At 44.6% G+C, this 20128-nt stretch overlaps 1 protein-coding gene across 2 annotated transcripts in view; it reads left to right on the forward strand.

Annotated features, from left to right (window-relative positions):
* LOC115172752 (connector enhancer of kinase suppressor of ras 3) overlaps positions 1-20128 on the forward strand; it is a 71289-nt gene that overhangs the window by 6121 nt on the left and 45040 nt on the right. For both annotated transcript variants that reach the window (XM_029730482.1, XM_029730481.1), the window contains exons 2-3: positions 13539-13702; positions 19078-19280. In XM_029730482.1, the coding sequence (XP_029586342.1) occupies positions 13539-13702; positions 19078-19280 (367 nt within the window). The remainder of the gene's footprint in view (positions 1-13538; positions 13703-19077; positions 19281-20128) is intronic.

Consider the following 20128-nt stretch of genomic DNA (forward strand, 5'->3'; position numbering starts at 1 on the left):
TGACAGTAACTCGGTCAGTCAGTCTTGCTCATTCACAACAGTATTGGGTGGCACGGAACAGGAAATTAACAGGGTGTGTTTTGTGGTGAAAAATGATTTCTGTGTCTGTCCTGCCGTCACAAGGAACTATTCAATCATTCATGATTTGTGAGAGTACTTTTATTTTTGTCACTAACACATAAGAGAAGAAACACATTATTTTGTGTGTGTGTCAGAGGGAGAGTGAGAGACACAGGTAGGTCATTAACATGGCAGAGTAGGAGTCTGGTGCATCACTGCCTTTCAGTGGGATGGCTGTCTGTCTGCATCGTGCCCTGTGGGTGTCACACTGGCTGGTCACGCTGTCGCTCACAGATGACATCCCACTGAAGATGACTCACCTTCAGTCTCTCCCACACGGAGAATAGGATCGACTCATCTCAACGCCCCGCTCTCTTTTCAACTCGTTCTCTCTGTTCCACAGGATCTGAGCGCTAGCTGCTGAGGATTCCTATTGCGGAGTTGTTTCTATTCAGCTGTAATGTACAGCGTGTAATCTGAGTAAGAGAACATTTGGGTGGCTGTGAAATGTCAATGAAAGCAGTACAACCATCATTGTGGTGTGTTGATTCTCAGCTTATTGCTTGTTCTGTGTGTGCTGACGACTTAATGGTCTTCAGTGGGAGGGACGACAGAGTAACGATACTCAGTCTCTTTGACCCTTGTCTCCTTCCCTGACCTGGATGCGTGTAGGCTGTAAATCTTTCTAAACGGAATGCCCCCCCCCCCCCCCCCCCCCCCCCATCTCAAGTCTCCAACTCCCCACCAGACCCGTTATGGCTACGCTCCCGTTGTTTGTTTACCGGGCCCAGCTGTGGTTCAGGGCTGCGCTGGCAGTCATTGTGAGCGTTTGGGACCGGCACAAAGAGCAGGGTTACTGGTAAAGCCTGGTTTAGCTGAGAGAATGCACATCGTGGGTAAAAACAAATAGTGTGTGGGTGCCTGGGCCAAGCTGGAGGCAGGCCTGCCCGATTTATGGGGAGGTCAGAAATGGGATGCAAGGTTCATTTTAAGATTTGGACGAGGAAATACACTCCTCTTCGCTTGGCAGTTAAAGATGACAGAGATTTTTTTCTGGTCCTTTCTGACTGTTTAACAGCCTGTTATAACTTAACTAAAAGCCAGATTTGGGGGTTTTGAAAGTTGTGTATTCCCTTTATCTCTGAAGGGCAACAGGGTAAACCCATACAATCTTAAAGGTAGTCCCATGACATCCCTGTTAAACTGGCTGGGCCACCATGACCATACACCTGACATGAGGAGAAAAGAGGCCACTGTTGTCACTTCACTCATTCACTATACTGTACAGCAAGTCTGTCTAAATAAAGGTCACTCACTATACTGTACAGCAAGTCTGTCTAAATAAAGGTCACTCACTATACTGTACAGCAAGTCTGTCTAAATAAAGGTCACTCACTATACTGTACAGCAAGTCTGTCTGTCTATAAAGGTCACTCACTACTGTACAGGCTAGTCTGTCTATTGTCTATAAATAAAGGTCACTCACTATACTGTACAGGCTAGTCTGTCTATAAATAAAGGTCACTCACTATACTGTACAGGCAGTCTATATGTCTGTCTATAAATAAAGGTCACTCACTATACTGTACAGGCTAGTCTGTCTATTGTCTATAAATAAGGGGCAGGAGTTTCCTGGTCAGGTCCTTTTTACATGGCTGGGCATGATAGGTTTCCTCTGCCTCGCTGGGATGAAACGTGGTGTTCCATCTCTGTGAAGACTGAAGAGACAACCTCAGAGAAAAATACGACATATGTTTTAGCCTGGCGCGAGAGTGACAGTATAGGTGCCTTTTGGGAGGGGAGTTTTGAGTGAAGTTGACTTAAGATGTTTTTTCAGACGACTTGAAAAAAGCTTTGTGCAATTGCACAAAGACTTTGTTTGTCCTGGGATGATTGTTTTTTAACAAACACAACAATATGAGCATGGAATAAGGAAAGCTGGGGTGGAGTGACAGGGAATTTCTGCCATTTTTGTGGCCCTTTGTTACTCTCTTTAGTGGTTGTTTACGTGCGAGGTAATGAGCTGGCTGGCTGGCTGGCTGGCTGGCTGGCTGGCTGCAGTGCAGTGTTTAGTAGGCGGGAGAGGTAGTTCTAAAACCACTAGCATTACACACAGCTACTGCTCCAGTCCGAGGCCCAGACCTCACTGAATAAGAATGCCCATAGAAGTCATTCTGCGCATTGACGTGTATGACCTCTGATTGTTGTACACAAGCTTATGCAGGGGCAGCCTCTCTGAGCTGTGAGAAAGGACTTCATTGGATTTCCATTACAGGAAGAAACTCAGCAACCCATAACTGGGCTTTCCGTTTATGTCCTGTTGAAACGTGGAGGTGACTGACGCGTTCGGTGCTTGGGGACTCAGCCAGGAGTGACTCACAGAGTTTGTGCCTGTGGCACTTTCTGTTGTTCACTCCTTCCTCCCCTTGGTGTCGTTCTCTCGTTCTGTCTGTCTTTGTCACATGCCTGCAGGTCAGCAAGTATATCCACAGGTCAAAACTCCCCTTTTCCATCACAGCCCTAGAATCCAACCTCCTCGACCTCTGTCGGTGTCTCGCCACCTTATCTGCTGAGTGAGGTATCCCCAGCGTGACTGGAGCCTGCATGGGGAGTAGGGCTAGTAGGGCCAGGGCTAGTAGGGCCAGGGCTAGTAGGGCCAGGGCTAGTAGGGCCAGGATGAGGCGGAGTTTCTTACCACATGACATCAGTGTGATCTCTACTCCGTCATTGTCCATCTCCCCTCGATAGACAGGGTTTTTTTTGTCACTCTCCTTAAGACATTTATCATGTTGGAGAACCAGGTTAAAAGTGTAATCTTTGTTCAAGATAAGCCCTTGAACAAAGGCAAGGCAAAAATACACTTCGTTAAACTTAGGACCCTACACAAATAGCCTACAGAAACACACCAATGGATCAGCTGATGAGGTCACACATTTGCTCTTGGTGATGGTAACTAAGCTTACAGACAGTAAACAGGATGAGCCATGATGTCAAATTGTACTCTTGGACAAAGTCCTCCCCAAAAATGTTCTTAATAGCCCAGGGGGGATAAAGGTCCATAGCTTATAGATACTCAATGTGCACAGTTGGTTAGATGCTCAGTGGGGATGGTACTGTTGCACAACTGTCCCTTTCACACTAGCCACTGTCTTGTGTATGGGCTTTGTTTTGCTCATGTGAAGTAAAGTCATGCATCAGAGGAAGGCTTAGCAGTTTCTTTTCTTTTAGTTTTCTTTTTCTAATTACAGCCCAGGCTGCCCAGAGCCATTGTGCTGGAATGCTGGAATTCCCACAATGGCACGCCTCCTGAGAACAATGGCTATTCCTCTGATTCCCAACAGGTTTGCCGGGCTAAATAAAAAGAGGGAGAGTTAGTGGCACTGCTATTGTATGCCCAGCAACTTTCCCACTGTCCAGCCCAGGCAGGGTAGGACCAGGAAGGAGACAACGAGGGGACAGATGGCCAGAGCCCCCCTGGAAAGCAGGGGGGAGAGGAGGAGGGAAGGCTTTTTCTGTGGGATGTGAAAGACTGTTCTCTCATGTAATCAAACCCCTGAGAACCCAAGCTAAGCCTGCCTGAGTATCACCGGGCTTGGTGGTAGATGCGAGCCTGGCGTTGGGAGGAGCGAGAGGAGGAGGGCTGTGTGTGCATGCAAGTGAACGTGCACCAGTGTGTTTATATACTGTTGTAAGGAACAGATGTGCATGTCATCCTAAATCTGCAGCACATAATCAATTATGTAGGATTTACCGGTGATTTGATCAAGGTCTGCAGGTCTGCTTCAGATAAGAAAGACGTAGTGTTCTTCTGTAATAGAACACACAATCTAAGGTATTTGGATTTCATTGCAAAGTAAATAACCTTACCCATGATATCTGCTTCCAAACGTGTTGCAGTAGTATACTAGCGAGTCTACATGCCGTGGGGCACTTTGCAGCCTTTTTCTCCTCTACTTTAGAGCGTTTCCAGTGTCTGACTCGCCTGATTGTTCTTTGATTCTCCCTGGACTGTCATGTTCTGGCTTCTGAAAGGAAACCTGCTGTTTTCAGTGCTTCAGTAAGGATGTGGACCAGGAATGTTAGGATTATCACAGGACTAGCCAGGCAGTTGGCTGCCAAAAGGACAGTGTTTACATGGCCAAAAACTTGTGCTTATAGCCTTAAAGGGATACTTCGAGATTTTGTCGACGCGGTCCTTTTATCTACTTCCCCAGAGTCAGATGAACTTGTGGATACCAAGTGTATGTCTCTATGTCCAGTATAAAGGACGTTAGAGGTAGTTTTGTGAGTGAATGCTAACTAGTGTTACCCATAGACTACCAGTCATTGCGCTAACGCTAGTTAGCAACTTCCTTCAAACTGCACACACATAAAAATGGTATCCACGAGTTCATCTGACTCTGGGGAAGTAGATAAAGGCCCTTAATTGCCAAAATCTCTAAGTATGCCTTTAAAACCTGTTGGGGATAGGGGGCAGTTTTTGCACGGCCGGATAAAAAACGTACCCGATTTAATCTGGTTACTACTCCTGCCCAGTAATAGAATATGCATATAATTGTTTGATTTGGATAGTAAACACCCTAAAGTTTCTAAAACTGTTTGAATGGTGTCTGTGAGTATAACAGAACTCATATGGCAGTCAAAACCCTGAGACAAATCCTGACAGGAAACTGAAATCTGATGTGTGGAATCACTTCAAACATTTGCCATTGAAACACACAGGGGCTTGTGAATCATTTAGCACTTCTTATGGCTTCCACTAGATGTGCCCAGTCTTTACAAAGTGGTTTGAGTCGTCTCCTATGGTAGTAACTGACCCAAAGAGAGGCTGTGGAAATTGGTCACAGGGGATGGGCCATTACCATTGTGATGTCGGCGCCCATGGGTACTCTCCCTTTTCGAAACGTTTTGAAAGACAATGCAACCGCCCCAATGGAATATTATTGAAGCCCTGGTTGAAAAAGCCCTTTAAAGATTTATGTTATACAACGTTTGAACGAACTTAAATATATATTTTTTGCTCATTCCTGACGACAAGTCAGATGCACACGGTACATTTTCACTAGCCTTCGGAGCGCGCTAACACTATTGGGACATAAATTATTAACTTTTTTGAACAAAACTATATTTGTTATGGACCTGGGATTCCTAGAAGTGCCTTCTGATAAAGATAATCAAAGGTAAGGTATTATTTACAATAGTATATTTGATGGTTGATTGTTCCAAGATGGCTCCAACATTTATAGCCTTGACTTTTATTCTGGGCATACCATGTCGTTTATTGCAAAGTGTGATTTCCCAGTAAAGTTATTTTTAAATCTGGCAAAGCGATGGCATTCAAGACATGTTAATCTATAAGTCTTTGAATGACAATATTACATTTTAACAATGTTTTCGAATAGTAATTTTGTAAATTGTAGCGCTAATTCACCGGAAGCATTTGAGGGAAAAGATTTTCTGAACGTCATGCGCCGATGTAAAATGCTGTTTTTATATATAAATATGAACTTTATCGAACAAAAAATGCATGTGTTGTGTAACATGATGTCCTAGGAGTGTCATCTGATGAAGGTTGTCAAAGGTTAGTGCTGCATTTAGCTGTGTTTTGGGTATTTGTGATGCATGCTAGTTGCTTTGAAAATGACTGATTATTTCTGGCTGGGTACTCTGCGGACATAATCCAATGTTTTGCTTTTGCTGTAAAGACTTTTTTTGAAATCGGACAACGTGGTTCGATTCAGGAGAGGTGTATCTATAAAACGGTGTAAAATAGTCATATGTTTGAGAAATTGAAGTTATAGCATTTATGAGGTTTAGCATTTAGCGCGACGCGATTCCACTGGCTGTTGATTAGGGTGGGATGCAAGCGTCCCACTGGCCCAGACAGGTTAAGAATGCTGTAGTTCCATTGCAACTTACAGTAGTGATTGTATACAATTTCGTACTGGTCTCCCCCATGGGAATCGAACCCACAACCCTGGCTTTGCAAGCACCATGCTCTACCAACTGAGCCACACAGGACTTTCAGTGGAATCCAGATCTGTTTCTAAAGTCCAAACTGAGCCTCAGCCTCTCGGCTGTTTCCCAGCTGTCCAGAATCATGCCTGTCTGTCACCCCTGGACTGAGCTGTTTTGTTGATAACCTGTTGTACATAGATCTAGGTCCAAATGAATGGATATAGTGGGTGACAGCAGGACCGGCACAGTAACAGCAGGTGCCCGTCCATCCTGCCCCCTGCTCCAGGGTGGGTGGGGTAATGATAGACTGTGGGCATCAGGTCTAGCTTTGTTAATCATCCCCCATATTGTGAAAATAGATCACTGTCTAATTGCTTTGAAACGGAACTTCCTCTTATTTTGTTACATTGAAAACACACTTGGCTTTAACCATATGTTTGGCCTCTCGTGTAATGAGTCAATTGGATTGTTGGCACTAATACATACACACTGATGTTCAAATTAGGAGAAACCTGGGTTAGTGAGACAGAATTTGTCAATTTTTGCATGTTGCTTCTCACTTCATCTCAGCTTTTGCATTTAAGTGTGTTTTAAGTGCTGTTTTCAGGATGGCAGTAAAACATTTCTACAGCATTTGAGCCTGGTTACCCCTTTGAAGAGCTTTCACATACTCTGAAAAGACACCCCCACTCATCTCCTTCGTCAGTTCACAATAATGTGACACCCAACCTCCCTCACTTGTTTTTATGTCCTTAATGGAAAGTGTGTGTGTGTGTGTGTGTGTGTGTGTGTGTGTGTGTGTGTGTGTGTGTGTGCGTGTGCGCGCACACACTGTAGCCATTGATCTACGCTCTATAAAAGTTCTCAGGCCTCTGTGGAAAAAGGGCATATTTTCTTATAGAGGTGGCAAGGGTACAGGCCAGAGAGAACATGGGAAAGAGTGATAACTAGTCAGTTGTACAACTGAATGCCTTCAACTGAAATGTGTTTTCTGCATTTTAACCCAACCCCTCAATCAGAGAGGTGCTGTTGGCTGCCTTCATCGACATTCACGTCTTCGGTGCCTGTGGAACAGTGGGTTAACTGCCTTCCTCAGGGGCAAAACAACAGATTTTTAGTACCTGAAGCCTCTGGGAACAAATGCAGTGTGACTCCTATGGGAGAAATCCACTATGACTTGTATGCCTATAGGGATAGTGCTGTGTGCGGTTCCTATGAGAATAATGTAATCTGACTGGGGGAACCCATGTTCCCACCAGGGTTTCCAGTAGGACATTTTGGCACCGGACAATGTGACCGACAAGATTTTAATTAACCGGACATTCATACGCATTAGGGCATCCACCCACGGTGCTCAAAATTACATTTAGATCATTGTAATTAATTTTAAGAGTATACATTTCTATTTTATTGAAAAGCAAAACATTGTCCTTTACGTCTTCCATCCCTGCTAGAAATCATAAAAAAATAATACCTTTTAGCCTAGAAGAACAAGTCCCCTACACATGAAAATCTCATAATTTCTGAATGACCTGTCCTATAGGCTGTTTGTATGAATAAATAACAAAACACAGCTGTTTTCAAATACAGGCCTCTCTAATTTAGCCCAGGCATGAATATTTTAATTAGGCCTAATAAGTAACAAAATATGGCTGTCTGAGAACACCGGGGCTGGCCGGTCATGGGCTAGAAGGGAACCAGCTTTTGTCAAATTAATGTCAGATTTGACTTTTCGAAGCAGGTTAGGAGAACTGGTACAGCAGATTGGGAAAATGAACATAACCTAATTCTGTTAAGGTTAGAAAAAGGGTTCGGGTTATTTTGACAATTGCTGGATCTGTCCAAGCCGTGACTGGCCAGCCCCTCCCACTCCACATTCCAGCTGCGATTCAGCACCACATTAGTGGAAAGAGGACACTAGGCGGCCACAAAATGAAGAAATTGTAAAAGAGATGTTGGACAATCAAATTTTGTTACATAAGGCTTGTTCATTGAGAGCTTATTTTACAATGATCCCGTGAAATGAGGCCTGCGCCATGCATTTATGAAAGCAGTTTTTTCCAAAGTTCAAATTTATATCGCAATTTAAAAATAAATGTTTTTACTGTTCTGAATGTTAATAAATGTTCTGTTTATTGTCATTGAACTATCGTGGGATTGTGACTCGTGTTGTGTAATATACGTGGCTTATTGATAACTGGTTTCTACTTTAGGCAGTTGGTTGCCTAGTGATTGCAACGTAACTCTCCGATGTGAATAGTTGGCAACGAATTTTTGTTTCCAAGTGCTACTGAATAAGCTCAACTGAAATGCACTAATTGTGCATGATGCACATCATTACTCTACTCTAGTCTATCGATCCATTCCAAATCTTTCTACTATACATGACAAGGGCGGCATATGTTGATCTTCCCTAGGGTGGCAGCAGAACTGCCAGGACTGGGCCTGACCAACACAATTTGCCTCTAATTTACTTTTGTTTACGGTGGACCTTGGGCTGCTCAAAGTGACCCGCTGCTGTTGGGAAGTCAAAATTATCCAACCACTTGGAGCAGCTCGATGCACATCGGCCTCGTTACTTTGCCTTCAAGAAGGCGCGATCTGTTTTGGAGAAGGAATCGCCTCTCGTCATTCACACTGAAAACGGGGACGGTCAACACAATCTTCGCCAATTTTGCTTCGTCGGGGTACACTTAGCTGAAGTCCCTTATGAGGAACTAGCGTATTTTGCGTGAGTAAAAATAGAAACGCACTAATGCTTGAGGATTTATTAGCCTATGAAGTAGCCCATATTTGGAGTTGGAGCACATCGATTGGTATTTCCATCAATGAATAAAAAGCATTATTTTGATATGGATTTTGTTTTCTTCCGGACAATTTGCCCGCAACATTTTTATTGATCGGCTTTAACATTTTTACTGGCTAGAAGCCGGCATCTACCAGTTCCCACTCTCTCCCCAGCGGGATCCTCTGGTAGTCCCATTAGAGGGGAAGGGTCTTGGGTTCCCCCACACCACCCACACACACACACACACACACACAGGCTGTTTGAAGTGGCAGACTAGTTCAAACTGTTCCAATTAGACAGCCAGGTTGGACCCGACCCTACCATGACATGACCCAGGATTCCAAATTCAAGGCAGTGCTCTTGGAGGGGGATTTTGGAGGCATTTGAAAAATTTGGAAAAACCCTTAAACAAATCAACCAATTTCTCTAGGAATTAATGGTGTAAGGAAAGTTCTCCTTTGGGAAGTTGGTTTTCCTGCCTACCCAAAGCTTTGTAATGGGCTCTTACATGGGCTGTTCAGGAGAGTTTAATCTGTTTAAAGCTAGAATCCTTAGTTGCTACATACATTTTTGGACTTATAAATAAATTATATACCCATTGATTCTTGAATATAACTTATAAATTCCTCATGAGCTTAGTTCAACTGTCATACCCCATCAGAACCCAAAATATAAGCTTGTTTTACGCCAATGTTTGTCAACAATGTAATGTAAAGTGTATAGCCTTTAAACATGGTTAAAGCTATCCTTTTGATATCATGGATAGTCAGACCAACGGATGCAAGGATTATATATGAATTTGAGTGGTAACATTTTATCCAGGCCCATCCCTCAGCTTTTTACCAAAACAGAGGTGGGAAGACAGCTTTGTTATTGATTCAACTAAGGATTCTAGCTTTAAGCATGGGAAGGAAAACGGTCACTGTCTGAGCCAGAGCAGGCCTGGTAATCCAAACCTCAAGCTTGCCTTCCCCTCTACCCTTCTTTACTCATCCGTAGAGATATTCCGCAGAAGGATGGAATCATTCCACAGGAAATGCCTTTTAACACGGTGAGGGTAATGCAGGAAGGAGAAACCTTAGCCCTTGGTTTCCATCCTTTTTGTTTCTCTTTAATCCCATTACCAGCGGCTGGCCCAGTCAGAGGCGTAGTCTGTGTTTGTGTTGGGCTGGGTTCAGTCCGCCCGCCAACACGGCAGCACAGCGCTCGCTGGGACCCACTCATACTCTCCTCCACTGGGTCTATGAAGTGAGTTCCCTCTGTGCTGCCTGAACCCGGTTAATCTAAGGGGTTAAGCCAAAACTGTCAAGTCTGCCCTGGGAATTCTCAACATAGGAATGGGAAAAATGTTTAGACAGTAAATGTATTTGACTGGTTGTGTTATACTTGAGCAGTTTGATAGATTCATTTGCAGAAGCCTTGCTGACTTTCCCTAAACATTTTTGTGTTTTATAAGAGGTTGTTAAAAATGATCTTCCATGCAATAAAGCACAGCTAATGGTATATTAAAGAGATTCTTCTGCACATTTTGTAGTATTTCGTTTTTTTTGTGAAAGACTTGGCTGTTCCGAGTTGGTGGGTTTGAATGTAGGTCTAATGTGAATGTAATTGTTTCTGAATGTGCCAGCGTGTGTGTGTGGTTGCGATGTGGACAGTCTGTCACAGCAGCATGCATACACTACTCTTACTGCAATCCAGTAGATGTGATTGACCACAGAGGCTGCTGTGCCAGTCTTGGGAGCCTGTGTCTGTCTCTCTGCCCTGCAGGCCAGACAGATTAACAGTCTGCATTATCACCAGCACTCCACACACACATTGATTGTCACACAGGCATAAATATGAGGTGCTATTCATAAAGATGGCCCCCGACCACAGAACACACCCTGTCTGCACACACACATGCTCTACATACACTATATGTAGTATATTCCTATATGGAGTGTGGTTAATATGGCTGCAGTTTATACTGGAAAGAATGTTTGAATCCAAAGTGCTCTGTGTGTGTGTTGTTTCACATTCAGAGGACCAGGGCTCAGGGCCTTAGCTCTGCAGCTGCCCCCTCTCTGTGCCCTCTTTGATAAGCAAGATGGTGTTTCCTCCCTTCCTCTCTGGCCCATGCCTCTCCCACACACAGGCTCGTTCTTCACTCTGTTGTCACAACACTGCTTACCGGCCCAAATGAGAGTGGGGTGTGTGTGTGATTGTTGCAGTCAGGTTTTATTTTGAACAAGAAGCATTTTTGTTTGGCTCTAAGGGAGACTTTATTTGCAGGAGCTGTTTTGTCCTGTCCCTCCGAAATACTTTTAATTACACGTCACACATGTTTTATTAGCTAAAGCGCTCCACATTACCCACACAGACTTCTGCGAAGAGTGCTTGTGACGATTAAGTGATGGATGACATTATGATAATCTAAATACATGCCTATATGAAGAACCAGACATTGATTATGGAACAGTTTATGAGCAGCACATTTTGTTATTGTAATTTATAATGTGGGTTAGCACAGTTGTGCTTTGTTTCTGATCTGAACATGGGTGTATTGTAATGCTTGGCTTTTGATGTTAATTGGTCAGGCATGGTAGCCTAGTGGTTAGAGCGTTGGACTAGTAACCGAAAGGTTGCAAGATTGAATCCCCGAGCTGACAAGGTAAAAATCTGTCGTTCTGCCCCTGAACAAGGCAGTTAACCCACTGTTCCTAGGCCGTCATTGAAAATAAGAATTGTTTTCTTAACTGACTTGCCTAGTTAAATAAAGGTAAAAAAAATTAAATAAAAGGTAGCCCTATTTAAATCCTGTCATTTCCTGGTTAGAGCCGAGGACAGGGTAAGGTCAGCATGTTGCCGAGTTAACCCAGGCCTCAACAATGCCTGTTTTCTTTTAAATGCTCTTTGATTCAGTTCAGTTTTGATCTATTGTTCTTTTCTTGTTTAAATATTATAAGTTTTGCTGGCATTATTCCTCACTTTCAAATAAAAAGCCTCAACGGGCAAGAAAAGTCTATCTGATGTTGCCGCCTCACTGTAAAATCCAACCGCTGGGTCAATCTCACAGGCCTGTAAAATATGAACCATATTTCATTGGCCCAATTGATCCAGCTGAGACCTTACTAGGTGTCACTGTAATGTAGTATGGATTGCTTATCCTTGAGTGGGCAGAATGGCTGGTATTGTGATAGTTACAACTCATCCAACAGTGTAGGGATTTGAATAGCAGACGAGTCATTCTCAAACTGTAATCAGACCCGAGAGCCATCTATTGTTTAACTGGCCAAACAGACTTCAATCAGGTTTAACCTCTTCTGTTTAAGGTGTGTTTATCTTGAGGATAGATCTGATGCACCTGTTTTTCTCTCTGCTGTTGGTTTGTGGGAATATTGCTGTATGTTGTCAGGTGTCAAGTCTGCAATTAGAACTGGGCTTGTCAATACAAGGCTGATGCGTCTTTACAGGGATTAATGTGTCTCTTAAACTAGGAATCGGTACTGAATGGTATAGGGAGCCAGGAGGCCTGCATCAAAGCAGGATTCATTGTTTTTACTGTTTTCTCATATGTTATCATTTCTTTCCACACGAAAAGGTCTTCCTTATAGGCAGTGTTCCCTCATTTATTTTGTCACTGAGCAAATCTCAGTTCTGCTGAGTGCAAACTTCAACGTTGTGAAAATTCTGTGCAACTTTTGTTGCGTGTTTACTGTGAACGTTGAGGCTGTACCTGCTTTGTTACAGTTTTAGCACTGGTCAAGTTGGCTACTGTGGCCAGTTGATCATAATGTAGGCCTACCATCAAAAACACAATGGAGAAGATGCTTCCCATAACATTTTAACATAGAAATAGCTGTTTTATCATTCAGCCTACCGTAGCAGCCAAAGTGTGGTGTTCAACATAGGCCTACATTCCATTTAAACTTTTGAAGCATGCATGCAGGGCTTGAAATTAACCGGTTTATCCACTTGTCCCTAAGACAAGGAGGTGGCTGAAAATGGTTGTTTGATGCAAGAAACCACTACAAAATAATATGCATCATTATTTCCATACCATTATTACAGAAAATCAGGCAAATTATGCTACCCTCTGCCTATTGGCTACTTAGGATTGAATAAACTGTCTCAAAATACAACACTACAAATGGAGCAAAGCTCTTTACCTGACTCTCTTTTCAAAGATGTCTAGAAATGCACATGTTTTGTGCTCTTGTAGGAAGCAATCACTCCCCTATTGCTGACTACAAATGATCTATCTCAGCTAATAAGTCACTAAATAGCAAAAGATATGAACACGTACAAATGTGCACACGTTGCTCCGTGTAGCTCTCGCTTTGATCTCAAAACAAGAGCATCTACTCATGACCGCTCATGCTGTAAAAACAGTCCAGTTCAAAGTGAAAGGCACAGGTCCATATGTCGCAATGGTCTATTTGCATATAGGCCTACTGCAGCTCAGATTGGTTATGGCGCACCTGTCAATGCAATTGAATCCTACTCTGCTGCGTTCTGCCTAGAACAGAATCCCTTGCGTAGTTCGTTTTGTTTTTGGTATGTTGCATGGAAAATAGCTAATATTGTGTTGAATCGATCACAATTCCCACAGTAAAAGAAACGTTGATAATGTTCATTAAGGGGGAAAACTCTATAAAGTTAAGTTCAATCTCGTGCTTCTGTGCGTGGGCTGTTTAGAGGGAATATTGCTGTTGGTGATCTTTGTCTAATCAATGGATTCTCCCCCCCCCAGGGCTGGATGACAGCCTGCAGCAGTATGTAGCAAACTTTGAGCAGGAGAAAATCAGTGGGGAGCAGCTGCTGAAGATCTCCCATCAGGACCTGGAGGAGCTGGGTGTGGCCCGCATTGGACACCAGGAGCTGGTGCTGGAGGCTGTCGACCTGCTCTGTGCTCTGGTATGGGGTGCTCACACCACATCTTTCTCTCTCTGCCCCCTTCCCCCCCCCCCCCCCCCCCCCCCCCCGCAGGTCAATATGTAGCTTGTAGTTTAAGATAAAACATATGGTGGAACCAGGATCTTGCTGGTTGTTCAGTGAGGCTCACTGGCGATGGAGCTTAGGTCATAAGCTCTGCTGCCACCCTGCTCTCGCAGTGCAAGCGTGTGTTTGAAATATGCCCAGAATATAGTTGGCAGCCAACGGAACCAGTGGTGCAGAACCTCTCATTTCCCACAGAGCTCAATGTGGTGTGGAACACTGCTCCAGGACATTAGAGTAGGAAACGCTATCAGTTTCACTCCAGAGAGGGAGTAAAATCAAGCTCTTTATTCAGGCTGTATGGGTCCCAGGTCTGGTCTGGGGGTTGAATGTGAGCTGATGATTAGTAGTGCATTTACATTTTAGCAGACGCTCCTGTCCAGAGACTTACAATTCGTAAACATTCCCACAGATAGGGAGGCAGGACATGAAGTGGCGAAATGGGTTAGTGTGCTCGCTTTCGGTCTTTATCGGTTTTTCTCTCCCTCGGTTTCACTCTCACACACACGCGGCACACACACACACACACACACACACACACACACACAGAGAAATGTTAGGTCAGCTGTACATTCCCAGTGCACTCCCGGCCTTGTCCTTTTTGTCTCTTACCCCAGTGGCTCGTGGGAACGGCGTTACAGCCTTCTAGCTGGGCTGGGATCTGACCGGGCGACCGGCCGTCCATCAGAAGTGCTGCCAGTTGAAGAGTTATGGTCAACACTACTGTCTTAAAGCTCGGAAAGGGAGAGAGAGAGACTCTCTTTTAAAACAACCTGGTTCTGTTTCAGTCTGAGCTTTTCAAACAGATGGGATTGATTTTGGTTTTTATCGCTTCCTGTGTCATATAAACCCAGATTGCGGTCTTAAGTTTTTATCAGTGTCAGCGTTCTTTTGTCAAATCCTTATGCTCCTTTAAATTAGCTCACATTAATGATTTGTCCTCTATCAAGTTCCTAAAAAGAGCATATCCATTTAGATTTTATCCTCTCTGATCTTATTTATTCTATAAAGAAGGAAGTTCAGTAGACCAACAGGTTACTGTACCCAAACCGATCTAATTTAGCAGGCACTGGACCACCATCTAGATTCCTGAGGGGCCTAGTGTGGTTTAGAAAGGTCTTGTGGGAGTGTGCGCTGGTCTGTGGTTAGACACCAGTCGTGTTCGTGCCCTTAACATCTGATCCTGGTTAGTTTGCTCCTAATGTTTAAGGTTGAGATTGAAATGAGATTAACCTCAGCATGGTAGCTGCCAGTCTGAGTGTCCTAAGCCCCATGTCTGTGTCCAGCTATCCTGGGATGGACCTCTGAAGTCTGGGGTTCCTTGATTCATCATCTCTAGGGAATATTCCAAGGGAAGTATTGTTGGATAGTGTCTGAGCATCCCTCTCTGGAGCAGAGATGGTGATAGCAGCTTGAAGAGATAAGACCCTAGGTGGTAACGTTACTGTGGTCATTGGGAATGGATGGACACGTGGAAACGCTTATTACAGGGGTAGAGGGCATGTCTAATGCTTTGATTAATCTCTGTCGTACCTTATTTACCATACCGTACATCCTGCAGTCCAGCATCCCTTCCTCTGCTCAGGGTAATTGGGCCCAGATTTCTGCTCATCCCCTGCAATTTACTGAAGCCTGAAATAGTTTTCTCTTGATAGGCTTCATAAATTTAACCCGTGTTCCCTTGTTTCCCCAGTGTGTGTTTGTTAGCTTTAATACGTCTTCCCCCAATGCAGGGCCTCTGTTATTTCTCAAAATAAGTTGAACGTCTGGGAGAGGATAGTTATGTTATGAAAGACAGAGCGGATGTTTAGTCGGACTTGTGACCTTGAGTTTGGAATGCCTGGAACTGCCCTCACACCTGTGAAGAACCCTGGGTAAACGTGCTGGTCTGCTCAGGAGAGGCGGTGCACTCTGCTTGTCGTTTCAACACAAATGGGTGGTGAAGGGGCGCAATGGGGATACCTAGTCAGTTGTACAACTGAATGCATTCAACTGAAATGTCTTCCGCATTTAACCCAATCCGTCTGAATCAGAGCGCTGCGGGGGTCTGCCTTAATCGACATCCACGTCGTTGGCGCCTGGGGAACATTGGGTTAACTGCCTTGCTTGGGGCAGAACGACAGATTTTTAACTTGTCAACTCGGGGATTCGATCCAGCAACCTGTCTCTCTAATATCTCGCTCTCATAATTCATATTAAACAGCCTACATTTTGGTTGGTCATTGTAGCCTACTCCTTATTTAACTAACTTCATTCCATTTAGCAGAAATGGAGCCTCTGACTGTAGTGCTGCTTTGATTAACCAACATTGACAAGCTACACAGGTGAAAAGTGTGTAGGCTACCGGTATGTCTTTTTTTTAATGGGGCACACTCATAACTGTCATATAACGTTGAATAACCGTGCCCATCCCTACTTTATTAACATAGAGGCCTCTCTCTCACTGGCCCCGCGGGAGAGGTCATGGCTTATGACAGGATCACACAGCCGACAAATACCAGACCCCCTCACTCTGACACACTGTCGCCAGCCAATTCCCCCCTCATTAGTGTCTCTCTGCTGTGGGGTCAAACGGTTCGGGTCAAACGGTTCAAGTCCAACTCTTCTCTTTGTGGTCACACAGTCCTTTCAGGGTAGACAGGATACCCCCTGTATCGGTCATGTAGCCATTGGGTAGATGATCAGGAGATGAGACGCTCTGAACCTTCTCTTTTTCTGTTGCATACTCTTGGAGAGTATGTTCTTACGTCAGTGCTGTGTATTTGTTTTCATCTCATAAATGAGTAGAACCTTGTATCACACATGTCTTAGCTTGACTCTCATAGTGTTCCTCCCCCTCAGCAGGACGTTAGACAGACTGACTGACTCAGATTACAGCTCACTCCAGCCAAAAGCCATCAGAGCAAACTGGTCTCTGTAGACCGACGAAGGACATGTTGATTAATCAAACTGGGACTCTCAAGTCAAAAACATGATGACTTCTGCAGAGACCCATCTTGAAACCCAACACCTCTGATTTTCTTTGGAACCCCAGCGGCCTGCTCACAGGAGAAAAGCCCACCTATTGTCTCCCAGAGCCATGGAATAGATATTCAAGGCGCAGCAGCCAAGTAGTGTGTGGAAGCGGCTATGATTGGTGTTTTACTGTCCACTGTGGACTTGTCCCCTGGAGGTGCGTACCTATCTCCTCAGGAGCAGGAAACAGATGGGGCTCCCACCTGGCTGATACAGGTCTGGGAACAGCCTTCTGTCTGTGGTCGAGAGATGCGGGAACGCCCTTCTTGGGCCATGTTCCTCTGGTCGTGTCAGGTGATGCGTATCGTTGGGCCCATGCGGTGAGGGGCAGGAAGAACCTGTTGCGATAGCCCTCCTCGGGTCTCCTGAGGACACTTGTTCATGTCAGGATACAGGACCTATCTGGAGGCCCAAGCAGATCCTGCTCACAACAGTCACTTTGAAACACACATTATTAACCTGGTCCCTGTTCCTTTAAGTTGCTACAGCTATGGAACAAAGAGGTGTTGAACATCTGCCTACCAGTCAGAGCTGGTGTTTCTGTATGTTATTGGCTCACTAATGACAAAGCCAGCAGTGCTGTTTGATGTTGATTGGCTCTCCATGGCTTAGTTTCAAAGCCACTCTGTTTTGGTTCAACACAGTTGCTATGTCTTATAATGGACAAGTGTGGGGTTTCAGAGCATCTGAGATAGTTATATGCACCTTCTCTCCATCTCTTCTCCTGGTATAAATCTGCTTAAGGTTCCAGAGGTTCCCATAGTGACCTCAAAGGCTCTTTGTGTCTCGGTGGACCTCTGAAAGAGCCGTTTGGATGTTTGATTTGCCAACTGAGATGTAGGAAATGTAACATGCTCTGTCAGTTTGCACATATGGCTTCTGCCTCAGCTCCGTGGGGACGACTTTAGGATGAGGTAATATATAATCGGTTCCTGAGTAAATGCTCCTGATATAAAACGGCAGCTGAGTGGAGTTAGCCGCTGATCACTTGCAGGTTTCCTCAGTGTGGAGCAGGGCCGAGCGAGCGCAGGCTATTTTCTGCTCTTTAGCGTGTTTAGCCGTTAGCGTGCCAGTCAGGCTGAGGCCAGAGAGGCTGGCAGGGATGCAACACCATGTGAGCTGATATTTGCCAGAACGGGAGTTTAGGCTACCCCCCCTCTCGTCTCCTTTAACTAGCACTCCACTCCAAACACATTCTTTCCGCAATATTTAAGTGGAGCGTGCGTGAGTTGCCAGGATTGGTTGCTAAATTAAGCCATCCTAAATTGAGCCAGTAAGCAGAGCCGGCAGCTGAATGACATCATGATGAATGTGGCCATCGTGATGTTTGATGAGAGCATTAGTCTGAACCTGACCATAGGTCAGTGTTAAATCCAATGCTCCCTGAGATCAGACACATTGCTCGCAGTGAAATGTACTGCACAGTCCGATAGCTGATGAACTCACCATATGACTAACTGTAGCTATGCGCTATGATGAAGAAGGCTTTGTGAGGCGCTGCGGATGCTTACGTAAAGAAATGCAACTTGGCCTGCCCATACTGTACTAACAATGAACATCTAAAGCTTTATTTCATACAACATATCCCTGTAGCCAGAGCAGAGCTCGGGACCATAGGGCAGGTACAGGACACAACTTTGGCCTCATAAGGGATTTCTTTGGCCATTAGGAGGAATTATATATTATAGGTATTTTCTGGGTCGTAAACTCAAAAGAGAATCTCTTTCTACACAGTTGGAAGTAAAAACTAGGTTGGGTGTGTCGGTCCAATCATTTGCCTAATCACTTCCCCTGGAGCAGGTCAGGGTTGTAAGGGCAGTGGGAATAAACAGTCGACAGAGCAGTAGCCTAAGCACACACAGATCTGCGGCCAGGCTTACACGTCTGCCCTCAACTTACTGGCTCAGGAATGAAAACTTTGCTTGCTTGATGGGAATCAGGTGATGGCACGTGCACGCCTCCCTCCCGAGGGTTGAGCCAGACGTGCCTGAAGAATGCAGGGGAATTTCTCCCCAGAGGTGCCGGTAGAGACATGGCCTCTTAAATCATGCGTCCTTAGCCCATTACAATTAATAACCCACATTTACTCTGCAGGAAACATGTTTGTCTGTGAAATTAAATCCAGAGCCATAAAAATCTGGAAAAACAGTTCCAATCAGGAATGCTTTGTCCCAAAAATGTATTTGACGTTCACTGTAATCACGTAAAAATACACATTATTTTATGACAAACTATAACTTTGATATATCAAGCTCAACTCTTCTTTCTTCCCCTCTCAGAACTACGGAGTGGAGACAGACAACCTGAAGGGTCTGGTGGTGAGGATGAGAGCAGCCACCAACAGCCTGCACATGTCCACGTCAGACCGCAGGAAGAGCCCGACATACGACGGCAGCACCTCCAGGAAACCCCCCAACGACTTCCTCACCTCCGTGGTGGAGCTCATCGGAGCTGCCAAGAGTCTCCTGGCCTGGCTGGACAGGTAAGACCTCGCCTCGCACAGCATTCTGGGAAGGCTGTTCCCACGAGCAAAAAACATTCAGTGTACTCTATTTGTATGTACAGAGTAGGGTTACCATGGTAACTTTGCATAGCTGTCCTAGCTACATAAAGTCTGCTATATACATTCAAGCTCCTGGACTGCTGTTGGGGTTAGCTGTAATGTTAGTTTTTCCAACGCATAGGAGTCATTAAGCTCACTGAATCACCTCATGACTAGAATATACTGCTACGCTACACATTACAAGCATTGGTTTCTCCTCAGCATCTACAGACTATAGCAGAAACACAGCTCTTCTCTCTCAGGAGAGCCTTCTAGAAAGGGTATGAGGACATATAAATGTAATTGGATACAGTCTGGTGGGTTTCCTCTACCTCTGTCTAGAGAATATCCAGATGAGCTGTAAGAATCAATCCTCCAGAATATCCACATACTCTACTGCTCATGTACAGTGCTTACTTTATTTTCCTAGCATTTGTTTGAAAGATCACTCTCTCCCCTTCTGTCAGTTAAAACTAAACCAGGTAGTAGTAGTAATAATGTCACCACGTTGACCTTCACAGCTGAAAGGATTTTTTTTTTCTTCTGAGGTTTGTTTCCAGATCAAAAGTGTATTGTGATGAGTTCTCCCAACATATTTGGGGGTGGCATGGTGTTGAGGGGTTAGCGGTAGGGAGATGTGTTTTGGAGTTCAGGGGTGGGTATTTGGGAGAAGGAATGGAGGAGGTGGCCCAACATGGAGACAGACTTCCAATCATTCTGTGGCCACAGAGCCTTCTATCCTAGGCACACGCAAAGTAGAGCAAGGTTCACCAGTACTATTGTTTTCC

This window comes from Salmo trutta, chromosome 33 (genome assembly GCF_901001165.1).
Source record: "Salmo trutta chromosome 33, fSalTru1.1, whole genome shotgun sequence".
In the NCBI taxonomy this organism is placed as follows: Eukaryota; Metazoa; Chordata; class Actinopteri; order Salmoniformes; family Salmonidae; genus Salmo; species Salmo trutta.